The 22,643-nt window shown below is 46.2% G+C and overlaps 1 protein-coding gene across 2 annotated transcripts in view; it reads left to right on the top strand.

The window, feature by feature from the left end:
• The window catches only part of Vdup1 (arrestin family protein Vdup1), a 35,296-nt gene extending 14,236 nt beyond the window's left edge, over nucleotides 1–21,060 (top strand). The window contains exons 2-6 of one of the 2 annotated variants that reach the window (XM_077699861.1): nucleotides 11,187–11,312; nucleotides 11,889–12,115; nucleotides 15,301–15,483; nucleotides 16,414–16,599; nucleotides 18,262–21,060. In XM_077699861.1, coding sequence (XP_077555987.1) covers nucleotides 11,187–11,312; nucleotides 11,889–12,115; nucleotides 15,301–15,483; nucleotides 16,414–16,599; nucleotides 18,262–18,438 — 899 coding nt within the window. In that variant the 3' untranslated portion in view covers nucleotides 18,439–21,060. The remainder of the gene's footprint in view (nucleotides 1–11,186; nucleotides 11,313–11,888; nucleotides 12,116–15,300; nucleotides 15,484–16,413; nucleotides 16,600–18,261) is intronic. The other variant, XM_077699862.1, reaches the window with a different exon arrangement.
• The last annotated feature ends 1,583 nt before the right edge of the window (nucleotides 21,061–22,643 follow it).

Here is a 22,643-nt window from a genome sequence, read left to right on the forward strand (position 1 = left end):
TCCATAGGTTTGCAAAATTTGCAATAAATATGTGTTCAGTTCTCTAACCAACTGACTTATGTCCTCGGCTTCATTTTTTGGCCTGGTGGTATGAGTTATACGCGCATCAATCGTGCCTTCCACTTGTTGCTCATTTCTTACACCTTCTACTCCTTTCCAAGGGAGAAAAGAAGAAAACAGCAACCGTACAAAGCTTAAACACCTTGTGTCCTTGCCACTGCCTTCTGCCCTTTGGCCTCCTGACGGACCGTGCTATACCGCTGTCCAGTGCCAGCCGCGAAAGCGGTTAAGAGAGGGCACAAATGTAAAAGACATGTTCCCGTGGCAGATGCTACACGGGGGGCCTTCCGCCTGAAAGAAGCAGTTTTTCTGCCTCATGGTCGGGCTGCTGCTGCCGCCTTGCCAGTGGGCGTCGTGCGTGGGCACCGCCGTGTCAAGGTCCGTCGCCCGCGAACTTGGAGAGGCGCCTCGCAATAGTCGCCCCCTCCGGTACGCTCGCATGGATGCTGAGACCTGGATGTCTTCAGCTTTTGTCAGTCTACTTCTTCGTTTTCTCTCATTGAGTCGCCGGTCGTGCAGCGTCTTCGGCCATGACGTCCACGAGGTCCACCTACCTTTGGTCGGCCAATTGGGGTGTTTCGATCGGGGGGGGGGGGGGGGGGGTCCTGGGATGACATCTCATGGTGTTGCGTGTGTTGGATTGATGTCTCACATCATAAAGAGTATTGATTGATTGATTGTAGGGTTTAACGCGCCGACGCAACGCAGGCGATGAGGCGCGCCGTAGCGGAGGGCTCCGGATTAATTTTGATCACCTGGCGATCCTTAACGTGCGCCGAAATCTCGCACACACGGGCGTTTTTGCTTTTCGCCTCCATCAGAAAAGCGGCCGCCGCAGCCGGGAATCGAACCCGCGAACATCATAAAGAGTAAGGCCCGAGCTCATGACAGGGGTCGTTAAATATGATGACAGAAATACGCGGGCGTGGTGACCTTCACCGAGGCTGGTTAAGAGAATTTGTCACAACGGCTGAAATGTTGAGGTACGAACAAAAACAGGCATAAGAAAACCTAATATACATTGACCATATGAATTAAGTCAGCATGCTACAAGAACAAACAATTAAAAAAACGGAATAAGTCATTTCGTAGGGGAAATTTTTTGAACCATAGCTACAAATTACTTATCAGAACCGCCTAATAATGGCTATGCTTCGCATACAAAAAAATTTCTGACTTAACCACTAACTTAGCCAGGGAACTTTGTAGAAATATTTGGGACGTTTATACAATTATACGTCAAAATTTTCTCCCCATATAGTTGGGGCCACTTGTTTCCACCCCTCTGAAACATAGAAAGCAATACATAAGTACGATAATAAACACGAGGAAATGTTTAACTTTCAGTGCTAAGATGTGGACGAAAATTGCGCAGAATGCTTCATGACTTTAGGTTAATTAGCTGTGAACTTAGTATGATCTTCCGAAATACTGCACATGACCCAACGCAACGAAGAAATACGCCAAGGAGCATCCACACGCTCATGGGCCATCAGCCGAAAAGTTAAGGCAAACACCTCGCTATTGATCTGTAAGGCCAACTGCCGTAGAGCCTATAGCCATATATGCGCACATGGTACATACCCACGATCGTTTTTTTTTTCGTTTTAAAGTGACGAGTTAAGACAATCGTGTAAAATGTTTCTGTAAAGAATCAACGTAATCGAATAGCCCCAAGTCAACAACTGTGGCCGTAAGTCGTGCCACCTGGAGTTAATTGTCTGTTAACTTCTAGCCTTCAGACAAGTCTACTCGGGGAGATCTCTAGTTCTCCCGCTGGAAAACAGACACCTGAATCCTTCCTTCTTCCGCAATGCGACCGAACCGCGATCCCCGACTTGACCAGCTTCGCTTGAGTGATTCTGAGCCGACGTCGTGCGGGTATACCTAAGCTACCCTGGCGTGCGAGCACGCGCATCCGTAAGCGCACGCACAGTACAGGTAGTCTACGTATTATTGTCTTCCACTGTCGCGTCGGGGCTACAGGGGCTACGAATGTGCGCTCAACACGCAAAAGGCCCATTTCTCAGAGCTCTCGCACGCAACCTGCTGCAAACACCGTACGTCTTTTATTTACAGCCAGTTTTTGAGGAACTGTGGATTCGCTTTTATTTACGTTGCGAGTGTCTGGTCCCTGCCTGGGACAAACATCATCAGCCACTCGACATTTGTAGCCACGGTGGCTACATGTCAAATTGAAGCAGCTGATGACACGTACTTACTGAGTACCCATGCTGCGAAGAAACGTCTCTGATTGGATAACAAGCGCAAAGGCAAAGATATGTGCAGCTACTCTGTGCGCAAGTTTCTCAAGAAAATGCAGTAGTCACCTTTTAATGTGTGGGTGCGATGAATGCATCTTCTTTGTAAAGGCGATAGACCTGTATTGTCATTTATTTAATTTAATTTTATAATTTTATGTTTTAGAGAGTGTTTCGTCACTTTTTTGGCGACTTTAATAGGACGCACTTAGACTATATGAATTTTAGCACCCAAGAAAGCAGCAACCGTTGCGCGAAAGGGGCTGACGTTGAATGACCAGCCTCGACTTGGACCTCCAGAAACTGTTGGTCTTCCGGCCTATCACATCAACGTTGCCGCGATCTGTTTACATATTCTCGGGCTCGAATGAGGGTTTTAGATACTTCAGTATTTCTTTGTGGCCTCCACAAGGAATCCCGTCTGTCCGCCAGAAACTCTTGATATGTCCCACTTTCGCCGCATACGAAAACGCTACGAACAAAAGGCGCTAAGGCTTTCATGCTTTGATACCAGGCTCCTTAATTAGGACCTAAAAAGGTCTTCCGGCAATGCACTTGTTCATTGTAGTGAAACAGACTTTAAAGGGGCTTTTTGCGTAGTGTTTCATCTGGATACGTGGGGTCTTAAGGATGTATTAAATAAAATGTGCTAGGGCCATCACACTTCCTTATCAGGCGATATTTATCCTCAAAATGTTTTAAAAACAATGCACCTGCATTTAGTAGGGAAGCCGATGTTAGGGCGTCTCAGCAAATAGGCTTTCAGAAGGATACATGGGGTTTAATGAAAAGCGCTTATTAAAAGTGCCTAGGTCCTCCCTTCTTTGATGGCAGAGCAAAATGTATTTCTAGCAATGCATTTGTGTGCAGTCGTGAAGCCTCCTTTAATGGGACTCGGGTAGTGGTAGAGCGGCTTAAGAATTTATTCGACATTTTTCAACAACTACTGCATGGCCTAAAATTTGATGGAACAGAATGGTGCAGGTGCGTTGACTAACGGTCTAAAATCCTTGAGCCTTCGTTTTATATGCTTGCTTTTGTTGAGGCTAGCCTTCCGCATATTTCCCACAGGACCGTGAGGTGCCCCAGGGAGGATATAAATAGAACCTACCACAAATACTGCGGCGATGGACAAGGAGGCATTCCATGGGTACCGAATCACCATTTAAAACAATGTTTTAAACGACGCAGGTCTATTCCAAACCCTTGCACTCTTGCTCAACTGCGGTTTTCGTGGTTATCGACAAAAGTTTTTACTTTTAAACCCAGCCTTAAAAGTGAGGAATTCAAATTCGAATGTTGGGTGTCTTTACGCACCGAACCTACACACCGGCTACGAGGGCTGCCGAAATGAACGATTGCGGAACAATTGAGGCCACCTGGGCATCTTTAGCGTCCGCCGCGGCCGGGATCCAACCCGGGCTATTGGGCTGAGCAGCCCAAAGCATTAGCCGCTGAGCTGCCAGCGGTCTTCCTAAGGGTTAAGATTCATGATTAAAAAACAGCGCAAGGAACACAGGGACAAAAAGAAGACTGGACGACGCACAGCGGTGAACTCGCAACTGAAAGTTTATTAGAAAGAAAACACGTATTTATACACACGATAACACGGACAAGGCGTGTCAGTGACAACAAATAAACATCTTTAAACAGTGTGGCACGCGACGAAATTTGTCATGGTTTTAGCGTATAAATACGTGTTTTCTTTCTAATAAACTTTCACTTGCGAGTTCAGCGCTGTGCGTCGTCCACATTTCCTTTTGTCCCTGTGTTCCTTGCGCTGTTTTTTCACCGTGAATCTTAATCTGCACCAACGAGCCCAACTTGCCATCTTACTTCCTAAGGGTATTATGGTTGTCCGGCATTCCTTGTCGTGGCGCGTCTTTAAAGCGCAGTGGACCAAATGAAAACCGTAACAACGGCCAACCAGAAATGTCTCTCTACCGCCGGAGATCTACTTCACGCTCCACACATTTCTTCCTCAAGATGACCGGTGAATGCGACGGAAAGCGAAGCAGGCTAATGGTCGTAATATCGTCGTACGCTCAGGAGTCAACGCTCGCTCATGCGGGTGGCAATTGAGAAAACGTGGGTGCCCCGCCCAGAACACGAGGAGGCATCCAATTACCGTTCGGGAGAACCCGGATTCTGGCTCAGGCACTCGACTGACTTGCTCTACTGGCCCAACAACACGGAACCAATTCATCAGCGTGTAAACGCGCTTTCTGTAAGCTCCGTTGGTGGTCCGACACGACCCCATCGTTTGAGCACTTGAAGGAGCGAGAAAAAAAAAAGAAAAAAAAAGAAAGAGGTTTGTGGTACGGAAAGAAGGCCGCTCTTTTGAGTCCACTCCTGTTAAGTTACCGGGTGGGAGGAGAAGGGGGGGGGGGAGTGAAGACGGTAAACAAAATATGAGGCTATCTTTGTATCGTCGAAAGTTCTCGACAGACGGCGCCTGTTTCTCGGCTGGAACCATTTATAATAGCTTCGGCTTCTTTTTTTTTTTTTTTTTTGCCTACACTTGAAGGCAACCCCGTGAATCTGCTTTACCCTAGTCGACCTGAATGATCCCTTCCTGAGGCCCACACAGCGAGCTCAGAAAATGACGACGCCTTTCACGTGTGAATGCTGCTTTCACGTACAAAGTTTGGAGCTCTCGTGTGTACACTCCTTTTGTAAATCGATTCCAAATTTCCCGAGAAATAAAAAAAAAAAACCATACGTTAATTTCTCTTTTCGTAATTGTTCGAAGGGGCTACCCCAAGAAGAACACGCCTTGAAATAGCATTGAAAACATCTGGCGCAAAATAAAAACAGAAACATTTAAACGCAGCATTGTAGTGCGGCTGCACCAGTTACTAAAACTACAGGTCCTTTCCTTTGGCTAACGCCAGAGGGAGCGGGATGAGTCACACAGGTCTCTTCCTATGAGGAGAAACTAGATTTTAATGCATCTAAACTTAGGAAAAATAAGGTATAGTTCATGACCTGAATATGAGCGAAGTTTTGATCCTGCTCTTGAATACGTTAATTAAATAACATTAGTTTGGACCAAACCCTCACCCAGTTACTTGTGATAATCAGAATTATCATGACGACGATCATCAGAAGCATGGTATGCATGAGCATGCATCGTGGCGCATGCGCGGAGATATAAACCTTTCCTTGGAACCCGCAGGCACTCATCATAACCGAAAATAACCTCGTCATTCTCAGGAGCACATATACCAGGAGCTTTACCAGGGTTCATAGGGGGGCAAAAAGTCTGCTGCAACATGAATCCGTAGCAATTTACGCTGCTTTTCGACCTCAAATGTTATGCTTCAACCTGAGTGACGTATATTGAGCAGGATGGAATTGTGCTCGAGGGACTTTGTAATGTGCGTATGAACGAACGGCCGTATAAAGACATTTTGTGGCTGGAGCCAAGCATACGTCACGCCAAGCATACGCCGAACTTCTTTTTAGACGGATAAACAATGCCAAGGTTTTTCTGTATCGCCACTATCTTTACTTGTGCTACAAGACATATAATTTAAGAGGCAAATACACCAACCAAGGGCGTTTATTCAAAGCGGTCCCAAATTCAAAGTCCTGAACATATCCCTCGGAGCCCTTCCCACCATCTACGCCCACGGCCTCCGACGCGCAAGGGAAAGAATACAGTAAGAAAAAAAAAGAAAAAGAAGAAGACACCTATATAACCGCTGCTTCTTGTCGTACATAGTCACCCCTGATGAAGGAGCCGAGTTGGCTCCGAAACGTTGGGACCGCTTTGAATAAACGCCCTTGGTTGGTGTATTTGCCTCTTAAGTTTAACCCAACCAGACAGAGTTCTGTCGAAGATGTTCACATTCAAGACATATAATTGTGCACATACCGTATTTTCGCAATTATTAAGCACCCCCGTACTTTCAGAGAAGAAAAACTGGAAAAAAAGTTTGCATTCTAATCTAAGCATCACCTTTGCTGCAAAAAGCGCGACTAGTCCAGGCTACAGAGTTAATACGGCTCAGGCCACCAAGGCGCTTTCCCTGTTCTTGAGCCTTTAAAAGAAATGTTTGACGGAACAAAAAACGACCTGCTTTGAGATACTCAGAGCAGCGGCTGAAGCGATGCTACACACTCGAGCGGTAGTGAGAGTGGCAGATTATCAGTCGTAAGCGGTGAGTTCACTGTATGTGCCCATTTTTTTAATGATTGCTGTACAAAAACATTGTTACTTGCGCCTGTATCATCTAGCTACTGCCGCGAAAAGTGTGTGTAGGTCATTTTAAATTTTTCAAATCTAAGCACTATCCTCACTTCGGGCATTCGATCTTGAAAAAAAAAAAAAAAAATGGGGTGCTTAGAATCGAGTAAATACGGTAGTTGGGCATACTGAAGAGACGTTACTCATAAACTTTTTAACTACTAGAAATAAATCAAAAAGCACCAAACGACCGCAAATGCTGCGTCCGAGCGGATATCTCTGGATGTGCGACCGTGCCGGTCGGAGGAAACTACGCGCTGTGCGAGTACGGCTCGCAGTTCACGCGCTGTGAGTGATCACCTGCTTTCGTTTTTCCTTTGCTTGGGCCTGGCAAGGGCGACGCGTGTTCACTGAAGGGGACGGGCCACGGCATCGGATATGCATGGGCCAGTGAACAGAAGCAAAACCTGTCTTTGCACGTCGCCTCCGTCTCCATCACGCTACTGCTCTCTTCTATGTTGCTTTCGGTACATCCGCCTGCACGTCGCTCTTGTTATCGTTTTTTTTTTTTTCGCGCAATACCAAGGGCTGTACCTGCCACTTGGAATGCGTCACTTTTTATAAGTGTGGAGCACGATAGATGTTTAGTTTTGGCTGCGGTACTAGAAACATATCTATGTTTGCATGCCGTATACACATTAATGAAGGCGATGTTTGCAGAAGTGAACCCTTGACCCGTAAAAACACACACCAAATGAAAAGACAAATAATATTGGCAGCGAGACAAAGCCGAAACGGAGCGATGTTTGCCCAAGAAAACTTCCGCGACACCTCCACTCTTGATATTCGCGAGTCATGCGCCTCGACGAAGAAACGACCTCATGCGAGCCCATCGGACTGCGTGCTTTCTTCCAAGAACTGCGCGCCCTGACCGGAACCGACTCGGCCGAGCGCGACACGACGTCTTACTTCGTTCGGCCGACGTGTTTGCCATTCGAGAAGCCTTGGGCGTTTATAAAAAGTGGCAGAGCGTGACGCGACCTACACGTGTGTGCACTGAAATACCTTTGTTTTCTTTTATTTTTCGCCTTTCGTAGGAGCAATACCGCGATCGGGGAAAACGTATTCGCTTCACGTTGGACTATATTCCCAGGAATGACGTCTTCACTGCATAATCTCCAATTATCTTGAATATGTCGTCCGCTTAGTTGTACTTGCCAGATAGACACAATGTACCTGTGAGACTGCTTAGAACAAAGCACCTCATTCCGAATCCGCATTGCAGCAGTCACACGTAAAAAAAAAAAAAGGTAAGGATGCATTCTGGGGATAGCTGGCTGTATTTTAAATGTGAGGGCATCTTAGTCAGGAACAACGGCGGCCATGACCTGTCCAGAAGTCCCGCTCTCTTCCTCGCTGTCTCGATGGATGCGCTGGCTCGTTCTAATCTGTGATTGAAGTTGTTGAGTGTAGCTGCTAGATGGAATTTGTTGCTTGTTCGATGTAGTTCCCCGATGGATGCCAAACGCGTTTTATTACGCGACGGGACCAGTTATGGGGACAACCAGCACAACCAGTTATTGTTGTTTGTATCAACGGTCAGGGGTTGGGCCAAACGAGGGGACTGGCCAGTCGTCGACGTAACAAAAAATAAATTCTTCTTTGACTACTGGGCACAACCTAATAATATTGGAAGAAATTGAGAAACCAGTATGGTGAATAAAAAAGAACAAAGAAAACCATAAGAATGAAATAAACAATACAGAAATACAATCAGTTCAAGCAGCATTACCTGTTTTATCGGCTCATTGATTTAATGACTGACCTGTGTGCAGCTGATTTTCGCCATTGAAGTTACAGTGCGAGCTTTTAGTAAGTCTGGCGAACGGAACATCTCAGCATCAGGCGAAATAGATTTTCTGTGAGTCGGAAACGTGTATATTAAAATAACAACTTAGGCAGCAGTTTCCCCGCGAAATGCCCTGCCACGATGTCGCGCACTACTAGGGCTATTTGAAGAATTACTGTGGTCGTTTATCGAATCGCCGCTCTGGAAATAGGAAGCGTTCGCGATGTTCGTCTAAAATGCGACCATAAACGTTCGTTCAGATTTAGATAACGCTAAATTTAAACTCGGAAAGGATCAGGCCACAGAATATCGGACGCGCCTATAGGAAGTTGTATATTTGGAATAAAAGGAAGTTGGAAGTCCGGCGCCAGTCTTCTGCTTCCTGGCTTTCAAGACGACCTGAGGCACAATATACATTTGTGACCATTCCAGCTGTGATCTGCGCTGCACCGCAGAATATTTCCTGGTTAGGTTATGTGATGGAAAACTTGGGGGTTATTTTCCGTGAGGGGCGGAGGAGGGGTCGGTTGCACCGAGGCTGCATACGTGAGGCATGCGCCAATTCGACACTTCTCTCACTCGTTGCGTTTGAGGAAGACACAATTTCTTCTTGTTTTTTTCTTGCAAGTTTTTGTTTGGCATATGGTACGTCCAGCTTGAAGTGCTTCGGACAGAAGAAGATAAAAAAAGATTCAAGAAATACGCAAAAAGCTCATAACCATGATAAAGAAACCATGACATTGCCTGATAACGCTACCAGGTGGCAGAAGCCATGACATTAATTCAGTTTTGTTGCAGTGTCAGAGTAAGTCTAAAACACTAAATGCGACACAGCCATCTTGTTTCAACTTGACATTGCACAGAGAAGCTAATTTTTAACCCTTTGAGGTTTAACGAAATTTGACCGTGCTTTGGAATGTCGCGCCAAATGACTCTGGCAGCTGTCATCAAAAGGCGGAGAAGAAGGGAATGCCTCCTCGGAAGCAGTTGTCGGTGCATTCACTCTTCCTCAATCTGCACATGCTCACTCAAGACGGTTGTCGAGTGACTATGACGGCTGCAATCAGCGATAGTCGTGGACGTCGGCGATGCATGAACAGCGACGGACGTCGCTGATGGTAATAAAAGAGTACTGTTTCAAGTGGGGCACCGCAGTTCTGCCCGCTCCTGACGCTAAACTGGCCGCAGTCCCTTCACGTCCTCCTCAATCCGCACATATCAACTTAGGGGCAATTGACCAACGACGATGAAGTTTGAACAAGTGAATTTGAAGAAGAGAAGTGAAGCAGTTCGCGGTAGGTCCACCCGCGTGGTTCGCATTAATGGGATAGCCGAATCATTCGTTGATTGATATTTGGGTTTTAACGCGCCGACGCAACGCAGCCGATGAGGCACGCCGTAGTGGAGGGCTCCGGATTAATTTTGACCACCTGGGGATCTTTAACGTGCGCCGAAATCTCGTACACAGGGGCGTTTTTGCTGTTCGCCTCCATCAGAAAAGCGGCCGCCGCGGGCGGGAATCGAACCTGCGTCCTCGTGCTCAGCAGCACAACGCCTTAGCCACTGAGCCACCGCGGCGGGTGCGAATCTTTCGTGACCGCCACAAAAGGTTCACTGCAGACAAAAATTGCACTCCTCCTCAGCCAGTTTCTTGCTTTAGTTAGGCGCGGGTTAATCGGCATGGCCTCCTGTGAAGTTGTCACTCCTCCCCTCTTTAGAGAGGATCAGGAGTAGTGTTAGTGGCGAGCGGAATGACCGTTACGACATTTATCATTTGCTCACCGAATTGGGATTCTGCGCTGAAACAGTAGTCACCTTCGCTGACATCATTTGATCAGGGATCAATGTACACCACATTTATTAGGCGCGAAGTTCTTTAGGGGGTGGGGTTGTTGGCGCGTCTCTTGTCGTCGTCGTAATCGTCGTCTCGTGTAGTCACGGTACTAAAACACCGGGAAACTCGTTTACGCCTCGTGCTAGAATCTAACGCGTACTAAAAAAAAAATCACCGGGACGTTCGTTTACGCCTCGCGCTGGAGCGATTCGTAACGCGTACTAAAAAAAAAAAAAAAACACCGGAGCATTCGTTTATGCCTCGCGACGTCCCCTGTAGAGATACGGTATCGGGATGCGCCAATCGAACTACGAGAAAAGATTGCGAGAGAAGGCAGAATTCCTCGTCCGTCTTATGAGCAGTGGGAGAGCGTGTTGTCCAGTTCTAGTCCGGAAGACCAGCTTCGGTTGGTTGAAAGAAGTTTATTCTCTCGCGCGCGCGTGTGAGAGCTTCGTGCTTCAAATACAAGAGAATTTTACAGCAGAACTGTATTCCTGTATCTCCGATGGTTTTATCTCCGTTGGCAAAAACGCCAAGGCGTCACGAATAAAGTTGTACACTGCATGCTTCGCCCCTCTCCAGGCTTCACGTTAGTGGAGATGACACTGGATTTTTTTTATTTGAATCTCTGCGGGATCGCACACCCACTGCAAGTGGACTACTTGTGTGTACATGACAAAACAAAGTAAACGAATGCACAACTGTAATGGATTGGCTTGCAGCTCGTGAAAAAGTGTAAATTCTCATAATCACTAAAAAAAATACAACCACACAAGAATTCGAGAATGGTGTAGAACTGAGACTATCGCGTGCTGCTGAACTGCTGGCCAAAGTGCCTACATTGTGCGCCGTTACGTTTTTGCGCACTATTTTATAGACAGTGCGTGACTTACAGTGGGCTTATACTGCTCGTGGTTGGAAGTCATATATACGCTTAAAGACCCAACTGTTAACCCCCTTCTTCTCCTTCTTATTCGTGCACTCCTGCAGGCCTATACTTCCACATCGTCGGCGAAGGGGTGGTGCGGCTCACGGACAAGTCCAAAGTGAACACGTCGGACCGGGAGAACTACATCGACTTCCGCATGAGGCTGCTCGGGGAGAACACGCCCAAAGGTATGGAAATGCCTCCTCCTCGACGGGGGCACGCCGCCCGGCATTTCAGCGAAACGTGTGCGCGCGTTGACCCAGTTGGTGTAACGAGTGCGGCTCTCTGCAGGCGATTACAGCATGCCTGTTGCCAATATTACGCGCGCTCGCGTCAGCGCTCCATAAACACTGATTGGCACCTTCGCCGCTGCAACGGCGCTTAAACGAGGAAAAATTGTAGGTCATCAAAAAAACAAAAAAAAGGGCATTCGTTAGAGAGAGAGAGAGAGAGAGCACGGAGTATCGGGGGATAATAAGCAACAGTCAGTTCTGTGGCTCAGAGCTGATATTCAGAATATGACAATGCGCTTTTCCTTCTTTCTTTCAGACCGATAACTTCTCTCCTAGCACAAGAAAGGTCTTTATTGACGCTTCCTTATTATGTGGGCTTATGTTATGTCTTTGTCTTCGACAGCTAAAAATAAATACAGCTATTAGGCTCAGCATGCGCAACGTCGTGCATATCTAGCACGAACATGGACGCGGTCGCCAAACGTGCGGGTCTGGCTCAGCCTGCCTCGCTGGCGTGTTCTCACGTCCGAGCAGGTTCCCCCGCCCGGGTGTTGTTCCTGTCTCCCGGCGTGCACTCGTTCCCCTTCAAGCTGGGCCTTCCGCTCGGCCTGCCCTCCACGTTCCTGGGAAAGCACGGCTGGGTGCAGTACTTCTGCAAAGCGGCGCTCAAGGAGCCCGGAGGCATCACGCACAAGAACCAGCAGGTCTTCATCGTCATGAGCCCCATAGACCTCAACCTCGAGCCCAACCTCCTCACGGTATGCGCAACTCTGTAACTCTGTAACAACTCTGTAACGGGGTGTAACTCTCTGTGTTACACCCAGCGGGTATAACGGTCCATCAATACTCCTGGTGTGTTGTACTCGATCCTGTTCGTACTCGTTAGGGCAGAAGTTCGAGTCACTACCCCTGTGAAGTGTGGAGGAATTGTTCTTGAGTGTTGTCACGGAGGGCTAGTTTACGCCGGAGGCTATCGATTTCGATATTGCCGCTGGAGCCGCCACAACAGTTCAATGGCACTGTACTTCTGAGAGCAGATTTCCAGCCGAAATGCTTTCGGGTGCAGACAGAATGCATAATGGTTCAAGTTTGCCACTTAAAGAAATCTTGGCCGTTAAATATTTCGTAGCTGTCCACAAGCGGCGTAGCTGGGAGTGCCATATTGAGTGCATAAATTTCCAGATTGCATTTAACTGCAATCGAATCCCATTTGGTGAGCAATATTACGTGGTGGAGCGTTTATGCCTGAGATCGTGTGGAATATCGCCTTCGAGCAAGAGATCTGAAAGAAGCTTGATGTAATATTTCGCCCATAGACGCTGTCCTCTGTGTAGGCTGCATGAAGCACGGACAGCAACGGTACGAAGCTTTTACCTCCACTGGCCAGATGTTATCCTAAACTCCAGCTGGTAGAGCTAGCACGCTCTGGAGTGGATGGTTTCGTCTTACGACTTCCAGAAATAGAATCCGCGCACTGTAATCAATGAAGGGATTATTTTCTTAGAAAAGGATTGGGTATTGGAATGAGACCTGTCACTAAAAAGGTGGCGCGTACCGGAGGCACTCCACACTCGCCTTTGTTAAAGGGTCACTAAACGGAAGGAACATGTGGGCCCACATCCGTAGAATAACGCGCCTATCTTTCAAGTGCGTCACCGGTGGTATCTTGGATAATCTGATTAATAAGAAAAGCAGAGAGACAAACTCGCCGCCGCGGTCCTTTATCCCTTTATAGTTTGCGGCTCCACAAAGGGCCGACACGATTCAAGGTGCTTGTTGGGATGCTCCTCATAAAGATTACCACGCGCAACTTTCGGTAGGCAGCCTTCACAATCGCAGTTTGGAATCAGCGAAGCTCGGTCAGTTATATGGAAGGTCTTAAAATTAGCTTTCATCGCCGAACAAACGCCGACAAACCTTTGTAATAGTTCCGATTTTATTCAAACGTAACCTAATTTTAATCTGACCGTCCCTTTAAGAAACAGTGGCGTTGACGTTCTAGGAAGGCATCGCTAAGTGCCTTCAAGCTTACTGCCAGAATGTCTACGTACAAGGAGAAATCCACCTCACCAAACAAACACGGGTTGACAGAGTCTCTTCAAGCAGTTATTTTGAATCGCCATTGTGCTGGGGATATTCCTCGTAGACTGTCAAAAAATCCAATAGCATTGCAGGGAAATTGAGATGGGTGCAGACGGTTTGGGAAAGAAATTGGCGCATGACTTCATGGAATACACCTCAGCTTTTGTCAGTGATAACTAGTGTTATGGGGTACGCGACAATTCATCGAACGCCGTTTCGTCAAACGCCGATTCGTCGAAGGCATGTCCATTTCATCGAAGCGATTCATTGAACACCGCTTCGTCGAAGTGGAGTGGCCCGTTGCATCGAACGCTGTTTGGAAGCTCCGCTCGGGAGCGATTAGTATTGCTGCTGGAAAATTTCAAGCCATTTTCTTCACAAAGGGATGCATAAAGCGCGAAATACTTTGTAATTTTAGGGTCGCATAGATAAACCTCTCCTTTTTTCAAGCACAAGACTTCGTCCGTGCAACCTTACGTGCGATTATCGGCAATGTGCAACAGGACGAATGCGGTTCGGGTGATGTTGCCTTTTGTGTTATCTTCACGGAAGTATGCCTTATTCAACCTTTATTTTGGTTGTCTGAAACCGTGTTTCGGCGAAGCGTTTGACAGCACAAATTGCCAGAAGGCACACATTTCTTGGCACGCAAGGCAAATTCATCAACGGATTGGTAGAAATCTAAAAGAAGAGTATTTTTCAAGAAAGAAATGAGCTGTACATGTAGCTGCATTGTAAAATTGCACAAAATCGTACAAGAACGCAGCCACTGTCAATCGTCCTTTAAAATTCTTTACTGGCGTGTTTCGCTAGTTGCTGTGGACGTGGTTGAGGACTTCTTCTTTGGCCAGTAGCCTTTGTCTGCTCTGATGGCTGTTGGCTTCGGAGAAGTGCTTCCAGCCGGTCGTCTGTAGCTTTTTGTTCCTGCTGCAAGCGGCTGAGGAAGCACACCAAAAGCCGGGACGTGTGATTCCTGCAACTTTCGAAAGGCCGTTTTGCCGTCTTTCTACCGATTTATTTCCTCTTGGCAGCCATTCTTCCGCTGAAGACTGAACGGACCATATGGGAGGGGAAATCGAGGTGGTGCGGATCAGCAGTCCACCAGGCAGCTTTCCAAAACGTAATTCTTGTCAAACAAACATGCCAGTTCCAAGGCATGTGATGGGACGTGCTCCTTCAGTTTGTCGAACCTCTGTGAGCCAGCAGGTTTTCAGAAATTCAGTTTACGTACCCATCGAATTCTATTCGGAGGGGAGGGAGAGGGACCAGGACGGTCAAGGCGCAGAGTTGGCCATGAAGTATTTGCGGTCCGATCCTCTGGACGCACTTGAAAACATTTTGAGCCAATGCATGCTCCAATACAAAAATAAACATACAAAACAGTCATCGTGACGATAGGAGCTTGGGGAAAAGCAACAATCTCATTTATTTCTGTCCATGCACGCCAAAGGACCACTTAGTTGCGCTCCACTGTGCGCGCCTTAATTCGATGGGATGTCCCCGACGAAACTTCCTTCGTCCAAATGGCGTTGGATGAAACGGTGTTCGATGAAACGCTTCAATGATGTCGCGTTCGATGTAATGGCGTTTGATGAATTTGTCTGCGACCTACTGTTATGCATACGCTAAGCGTGTCATACTTTTTCGCATGCGGTGAACCTGCCTAAAAAAGCCTACTATAGCGCGTGTTGCGACGAACTATACACTGCCTGCCTTGTGACAAAGTCGGCTTTTTTTCTGCGGCACGTGTGTACAACAGAAAGGAAGGATCGCAGGCAGGGGAGCTTCACTGTTCACAAAGCTTCTGACTGCGTAAAATACCTTCCCGATGCACGGTGAACTCATTGGCCACTGTCTGCAGCAACCGTTCCACTGCGAGATCGAAGAGAGCCTGGGCATGACGTGCTTCTCGTCGGGCCGGCTGTCGTGCCGCGTGCGCCTCGACAAGGGCGGATACGTGCCCGGAGAGAGCATTTGCATCTTCGCCAGCATCGAGAACAACACGAGAGTCTCCATCCGCAAGACGAGGGCAGTGCTCACGGAGGTACGCTTGCAGGCGTTCTACCCTGGTGACTTTAGCGATTTTTGCGTGGCTGTACTCATCACAGCTGCTGTAGCAAGAAGTCGGTATACTATTGCCTCCGCGCTGGTGTGAAAGGAGGACGAGAATTGACCGCAATTTCGGGGGAATTCGGCTCAGTTCTTCGCGCGACAGACAGCTTTGACGTGGTGTCAGGTCATGTACAGCTTTTAGGGCGTTACTTCCATGACTAAATTCTTCAGAGTTTTCAAATTTTGTGCGAAGTACAGTTATGCTGACTTTCTGTCTTTATCTAGTCTAAAAAAAATAGGACGCTAAGTTTAGACGACTTGGATCTCTCGTAGCACTGTCTCTTCGTGGCTATGGGAGGAGGAACACTTAGACCCCTCACATGTACATGCTAAGGCGCCCCGATTGTAACGCGCAGGCAAGTTTTTCCCAAAACTCTGGAAAAAATTATTCTGTGACTTTTTTTTTACAAATGAACATGTGCAGCAGCTGGCTGAAGTATGCCCAGCGAGGATTGGTACGCTGAAGTTTACTCGTGTGATGATGACGGATTGTTTTGGATTGGATTGACTTATATTTTGGGAGGAAATTGTGTTCATGGCGATTTCGCTGGACGCTTTGAAGCTGATTTTGGTGTGACATGCACACAAATTTGAAGGCTACTTTTAACGAAAACAGCTAGGTGCGCGTTATAATCGTGCAAAGACGGTAGTCAAGTATGGCCATGACTTCACTCCTCGTAGCCGTACCCGTAGAGTCGCTGTTTACATGAAAGGGTAAAGAGAGTAAAAAGAAACTATTAATTCGCATTTAAACGACCAGCGCGACCAGAGACATGCGCAAGCGTGAGTCGCCAGACGTGTGGACGCGTGTTGCATTCCTCGCCTGAGGTGTTGTTGTCGTTCCCTGCCGGGGGTGTCGCAGACGATCCAGTACACGGCCAAGAACAAGGTCGTGCAGGCGGAGACGCGGGAGCTAGCCTTCCTGGAGAAGGGGCGCATCGAGGCCGGCGTCACGGACCAGTGGCGGAACGAGATGCTCTACATCCCGCCCATACCACCCACGAACCTCCGCGGGTGCCACCTCATACGCATACAGTACGACATCTACGTGAGTGCACGGACCGCCATTAGCGCGGTACTACACGCATGCCTACCGTCGTCCTGTTCTGTATATCATTGCTGCCGACACGCCTATAGATCGCAAATGAAATACAGATTGCTTTTTGTCAACTGTTGCATTCGGTATGGTGAACAAGAAAAATAAATAGCAATTTTTGTGGTTACCGCACTGCAAAGAAAAGGGGCTATTGCAGACATAATGGGCGATCTTTGCGCACTGTTTTTTGTCGTGATTTCATTGTCTTCCATTTGTACATCACGTTTTTTTGTCATAAAGTATGGCCGTTATGTTTGGGTCTTGTTTGCGGCTTCCTTGATATGTTATGGTGATTTTTTATTTTTTCAATGCAAGAAGTGCACTCGTAGCAGCTTCACCCGTCCTATGATCTGATAAGTCAACGCATTGTTAACCTAGACGTACACGTTGAGCAAGCACACCGCACTGCCACAGACCTTCTGAAGGAACATGTTCAGCCATTTTGCATATACCTATGGGTTCGTTACCCCCTAGCTGTTACTTCCACAAGGTTCACCGAAACCTTAGCAGAAAAGGAGAAGTACTGAGCACTGGAACATGTTTGGCAGGCTTCTCTAGCGATACGAGTAGATAATACTACAAAATCATTATCAAACATTTTGCGATATGGCTACAAAAGCTGTAAAATCACCGTACAGACACGTGAACACGTGGCGATACGAGACCACAGTCCATGTCACTCAGTATACTCTGGCGTGCGGACTGCGCATCTTGCAGGAGAATGAAAATAATCTTCGTTTCATCGTGGCATTGAAACGTATTTATTCTGCGTTCCTTTGGATACGTGGGGCTGAGAATTGCAGTGTTATAAGACCAGTTCGGCTGAACGTCCAACCGGAACTTGGTTTTGCTTCCTTTAGGCTTACCTGCAGCGTAATGTGTGCGGGCATTAGAGCATGGTTTATTTATGGACCTCGAGATCTTTGTTACCTGAACAGCCGTCCTTTGAGCTGGCAGCGCCTTATACCTTTAATGTGCAACAGTATTCGTGGGTATGTTGTGCAGCACCTTATTTGGATCAGTGGCTGCTTGAGCAACCCACCAGTTTCGCATAACAGCTTCACTATCAAAATGGCCCTCACCATGCATTCTGGCAACCACTACCACCACCGCAAAAGAAATTCCACTTTTCTTAATTTCAGCTACGGTTCCTTCTATATCAGAGCTTGATCCGTAATCCAGGACGCCGGTTCCTTATAAGCGTTACTCCTACAATTCTTTCCATGGCTCCTTGGATTGACCCAAGTTTTCTTTCAAGGTTCTCAGTTAGTCCCAAAGTTTTCACTCCGTGTCACTTACCCCGGAGCACACATTGGTTGCATACTCTTCTCCTTAGTGTGCAGAGGTCGCGTACTGTTCATTAATTCAGAATGTTTGCTGAATGCGCACCAGCCCATTCTCATCTTGTAATCTCAAGGTTTAGGTCGGCAGTAACAACTTGCCCAAAATAGCTATATTCACCCCAGTTCACGGTCTATACATGCTTTCTGCATGTCTATTCACCATAACTGTCGCGTTTCCATAATTATCTTTAATTCTTCTCTACTCTGTTGTCGAGTTTCGTGTTTGACAGACTCACACATGTCCTCCCGTTGCCTTTTAAAACCTGCGCAGTTCATCATCACGCCGAAGGGTCCGGGCAAGGAGATCCGCCTGCAGCTGCCCATAATGATGGCCACGTACCCGATCCGGAACAGCGACGGTACCCTCCAGCGCAAGAAGGGGACCCACTACCCCACCGTGCTGCCTGTCTTCAGGCCATGGCTCAACACGGACAAGTTCAAAGCCTAGGCGCCGGGCCTCTCGCGCCCACTCTTTTTACATAATCGTTATGTAGCTCCGGATCTTGCCTAGACATGACGCAGACGCCCGAATTCAGCAAATCTGCTTGTGTTGAAAATTTGTGATCTGTGCATCTCTGTTCTCGCCGATATTTTTTTTTTCGGAGTTCGCGTCACCCTCCGTGCAGTGCCTCGTCATGTAAATGCTATGTAACCCGAATTTCTGAACACACGATGCGCGTGTGCATTGAGGCGTGTAATTTCACAGTTATAATTTAGGTACTTTTAAAAATAAAATAACGACTCGTGTTCTCGAGAATACTATACTTCATTGTATGGTTTCATAAATATTGAAAAATACAAAAATGAACCTTGGAGATTAAGGGTCTCTTAGGCTTTAAAGAAAACTCATTCACTAGAATGATGCAGTCTTTTATATTATTTTTAGCGTTAATGCACGTTCCCATATACTGCGTATCACGTACGGCGATCATATCGTGTTCCGCCTACTACATGCAATCATTCCGCCAATCGGCGGCTTGAAATGATAAGTGATGGCTGAAAAATGACATAGTGATGCATCTATGTGGTCCTTATAAATGGGGCCTAAATTGGCCTATTCAAAGTCACTCAAGCTCAATTAATTTTGGGCGCCGCAGTTAGACTCAATGCGGCAACTAATAATGTGACAAATTGGTATCACATTTTTCACGTGCTTGCCCGACAAGCATACCATAGTTACGCAACTGCAACTACCCTACGTCATTCCAGTGGTCACAATTTTACAAAGTTGTTAGATTAGCGTAGATGCTGTATATTTTCTAGGCTGACAAGAGATGTGAGTTTGTATCCACCGATTGTAGACACACGTTACAGAGCTTATAGGTCGAACGCCATGTTAATTGTCTGCGTGATTTTGTTGTGTGTAATTTAACTAACAAATGAGTGAAGTGGATGAGATGTATCCGTAACATAATAGAGGTATATATCTGTAGCTACTATAGCTGTTCGCCTTGTGTTAGAGTAACATTCGACAAGCAGTGAAAATGCACATTTTCTTGCCAGTTACTGCGCCCTACTAGGCATCAGGGCCTACGATATCCTTGATGTACAGCACAGTGGGATAGTGTGCTTTGTAACACGTAGCCTACGATGTATAGGAAAGCTTTATTGCCATCTGCAGAATGAGAAGGCTCGCTTGGTGAGTAAGCACACTGGTAAAAGAATTTTTTTTCGCGCCAGTACAGATTGAAGCGCTTTTGTTAAATCCACAAAAAAGGACAATGAGTAACTTTGTTAAAAACTCGTTGTTCTGTCATATTGCGTAACAATATGCATATTGTGTGAGTATATTTATGCTTAAAAACTTAATGTTCACAGTCATAACGTAGGCAGTTGGCGGGAGCTTATGGCTACGAGCGCTAGCATTTCTCCTGCTCTCTTGTTATCACCTACAATGCAAACTGTTTCTCGCTTAGTGCTTGGGACTACAGCAACCTGCGTGACGTCGGTAAAGCCGTGTTTTTAGGCCATACGCAGGCTGAGTGTGTTCAGCAGATAATACAGGGGTGCTGACTCGATTAGAAGGCCGCCATATAGTTCATGCTTTACGGCGCAGTGCTAATCTGAAGCGAATGGCCATTTTAATCAGCGCTGGCTGAAGATTTTTTTTAAGGCCGTGCCACTCATGATGTCGCAGTCATTACAGGATGATGACAAGTTATAACCACCTAGGTTTTATACTCACTGAAGTCGACGTTCTTCTCTTTATAGGAAGAGGTTGTTAGCCTATCGACTCTGTTTTTTTATCATCCTATATCTGTTATTGCCAAAGATATTGTGGCAACTTTAATATTTCGACGAAAATAGTCCTCGGAGTTACCTTGGTGATAATGTGAATGGATAAAAGGTAATAAGAACCATCGATTCTGAAAAAGAAAGAGCCCCAGTTTTCTTTAATTTGTTTGCTGTAGATTGCGGCTTTGTTGTGTGAAGTTACATGATATTCAGTTGGCGCAAAAAGGAAGAGTAGAAGGTTAGTTAGCGTGTTCTTTTGTTGCTCTGTAGGGCTATACTAACAGGTGCTCATCCTAAACCAAGGATTACGTATAAAAGTGATACAAGCTCGGTTACCCAGATAAGATGAAGCCTGAACTGCCATTTTTTTTCTCGAGTAGCTTCTACCGGCTACGTGTTGTCCGCGGTCGACGCAAATGTTCCACTTTGCAACCTACACGAAGTGCATTGTTCCTAGCTTTGATAGTATAGTCGATTTGTAAAAATTAAAAGATTGTAATAAATACCTCAGATAAATAACGGGTGTCGTTCGTTCACACTATCGTATGTCTGAGAGTAACGTGACTCATTGACTCCAAGTAATCAAATGTTAGTGAACAGGCAAGGAAGGTCCGCGCAGTGCCGATAATGTATATGGTCTCACGCTGCCATAGGACTGTTGGTTGGAAGAGTTGTAAATCACGGAATATAGCTTACGAATGTGCGTTTTGTTTGGGAGGGAAATTCGTAAACCATGTGTAGAACGAATAAATAGAGCGATGATTCTTTGTTTGCCAACTAAAACCATGATAGTTAGTGTTTGTGATCCACGAGTGAAATAAACAGTTTTGATGTGTGTCTGCTATTCTTTGTGAAAAGAAAAAAGTATGCGCTATAAGTGCGTGCTGTACGGTTCTCGGGCTTGTTGATAAAAACTAGGAGATAATTCGAAACTCTGCACAACAACAGTTTTTTTTTTATTATTATCAGGACGTTTCGTTCGGCGTGACTTGGGTAGAAAATAAGGAAAGGAGCATCGAAACAGAAGAATATCTTGCAATGCAAAAGCTGTTTGCTAATGAATAATTAGAGCGTTCCGGGGTCAAACCCCCAGCATATTTTGGCTGAATTCCTGGTAACTTAAGAACTTAGACCCAAAGTAATCATTTCCAACAAACAAGAAATTTGGCAGAAGTCGTCACATGACTGCACAAAGTATCATTTAACTGTTTATGTGTTCTCAAATTAGAAACAACTGTACTTGTGGTTCCGTCATTTCGGTATCGTTTCATTGGCTTTAACGTCTGCTTATGTTTGTCCTAATGCCTTAGTTCATAAATTGCTGTCCACTGCACCATTCGAACTTCAGTTGAAGCCAGAAATCCGCTGCACTATTTTAACTTCAGTTGAAGTCAAAAATTACTGGGGAGCGCTCATGATTTCAAAGAACGTCTTTCCTGGGCGGTAACCCAGAAAATACGTTATTTCGACTACTGCACATTGATGCCAGCTTGGTCAAACAGGATCGACTCTTGGCAGTAGAAAAAAAAAGTCGATGTGGACTATATTTTCAACATTGTGGGAGGTTGTCGAAGATTCAACGGGATAAAGCTCACAATACTGTAGGACGTTTTTTTTTTTCTTTTTTCTTTTTTCTCCAGATAGAGAACAGTTAATAACCGAGAAACTGTAGCGCAAAAGTTCGTCGTGAATGGTGTACGAAACTTTGTTCTAAAATTCACTCATATAATTAATAAACTGTTTTAGCCAGTTTAATTGAATTGTGAGGCCCACCTCTGTAACTTAGGAAAATAGCTGAAAAAAACTCCCTCACCGAAAAAGATGGGTATGTGTGCACAGGGTGGTGCGGAATAGCGGAAATGACTTCCCCTCCTCCCGGTTTCATTTAGATGCTTGCACTGAAAAGTAGCTTAAGCTTCACTCATAAAGTAAGCATGGAGGGTACTTTCACATTATTATTTTTGGTAGTCATATAAACATCAGCGTAATTCGTGTCCTTTCTTTCTACATTCAGTATCTGAATGACGAAAATGACGAAACGGAAATACAGTTTGTATCGTCTCGTAAAATGCCGGCAGGCGCTCATCTAGTATAGTCACTACATTAGGTTCGTCTGCGCTGCGTGCCTCTGTGCCTGCCTGCGTGCATGCGTGCATCCGTGCACGCACGCACGAGGCACCAGTATGGAATCCTATGCGCCAAGAAACTCATAAAGTTTCTTACAATATACACTAGAGAGAAATCTGGCGCTAACGTATATGCCGCTCACATCAAGGCCGCCTGTGTCGTCATTGGCCGCCTTAGTTTCATCATCAACTTGGATGCAAACGTTTTAGAGGCCGTAAATTTATATACAGTGCTACAAAAAACCAAACAAGAGTGTGTATTTCTGTAAGTCTAAAATAAAAGACATTGAAA

Source organism: Haemaphysalis longicornis, unplaced genomic scaffold (genome assembly GCF_048455015.1).
Source record: "Haemaphysalis longicornis isolate Haplotype H1 unplaced genomic scaffold, Haemaphysalis longicornis Haplotype H1 scaffold_2, whole genome shotgun sequence".
Classification (NCBI taxonomy): Eukaryota; Metazoa; Arthropoda; class Arachnida; order Ixodida; family Ixodidae; genus Haemaphysalis; species Haemaphysalis longicornis.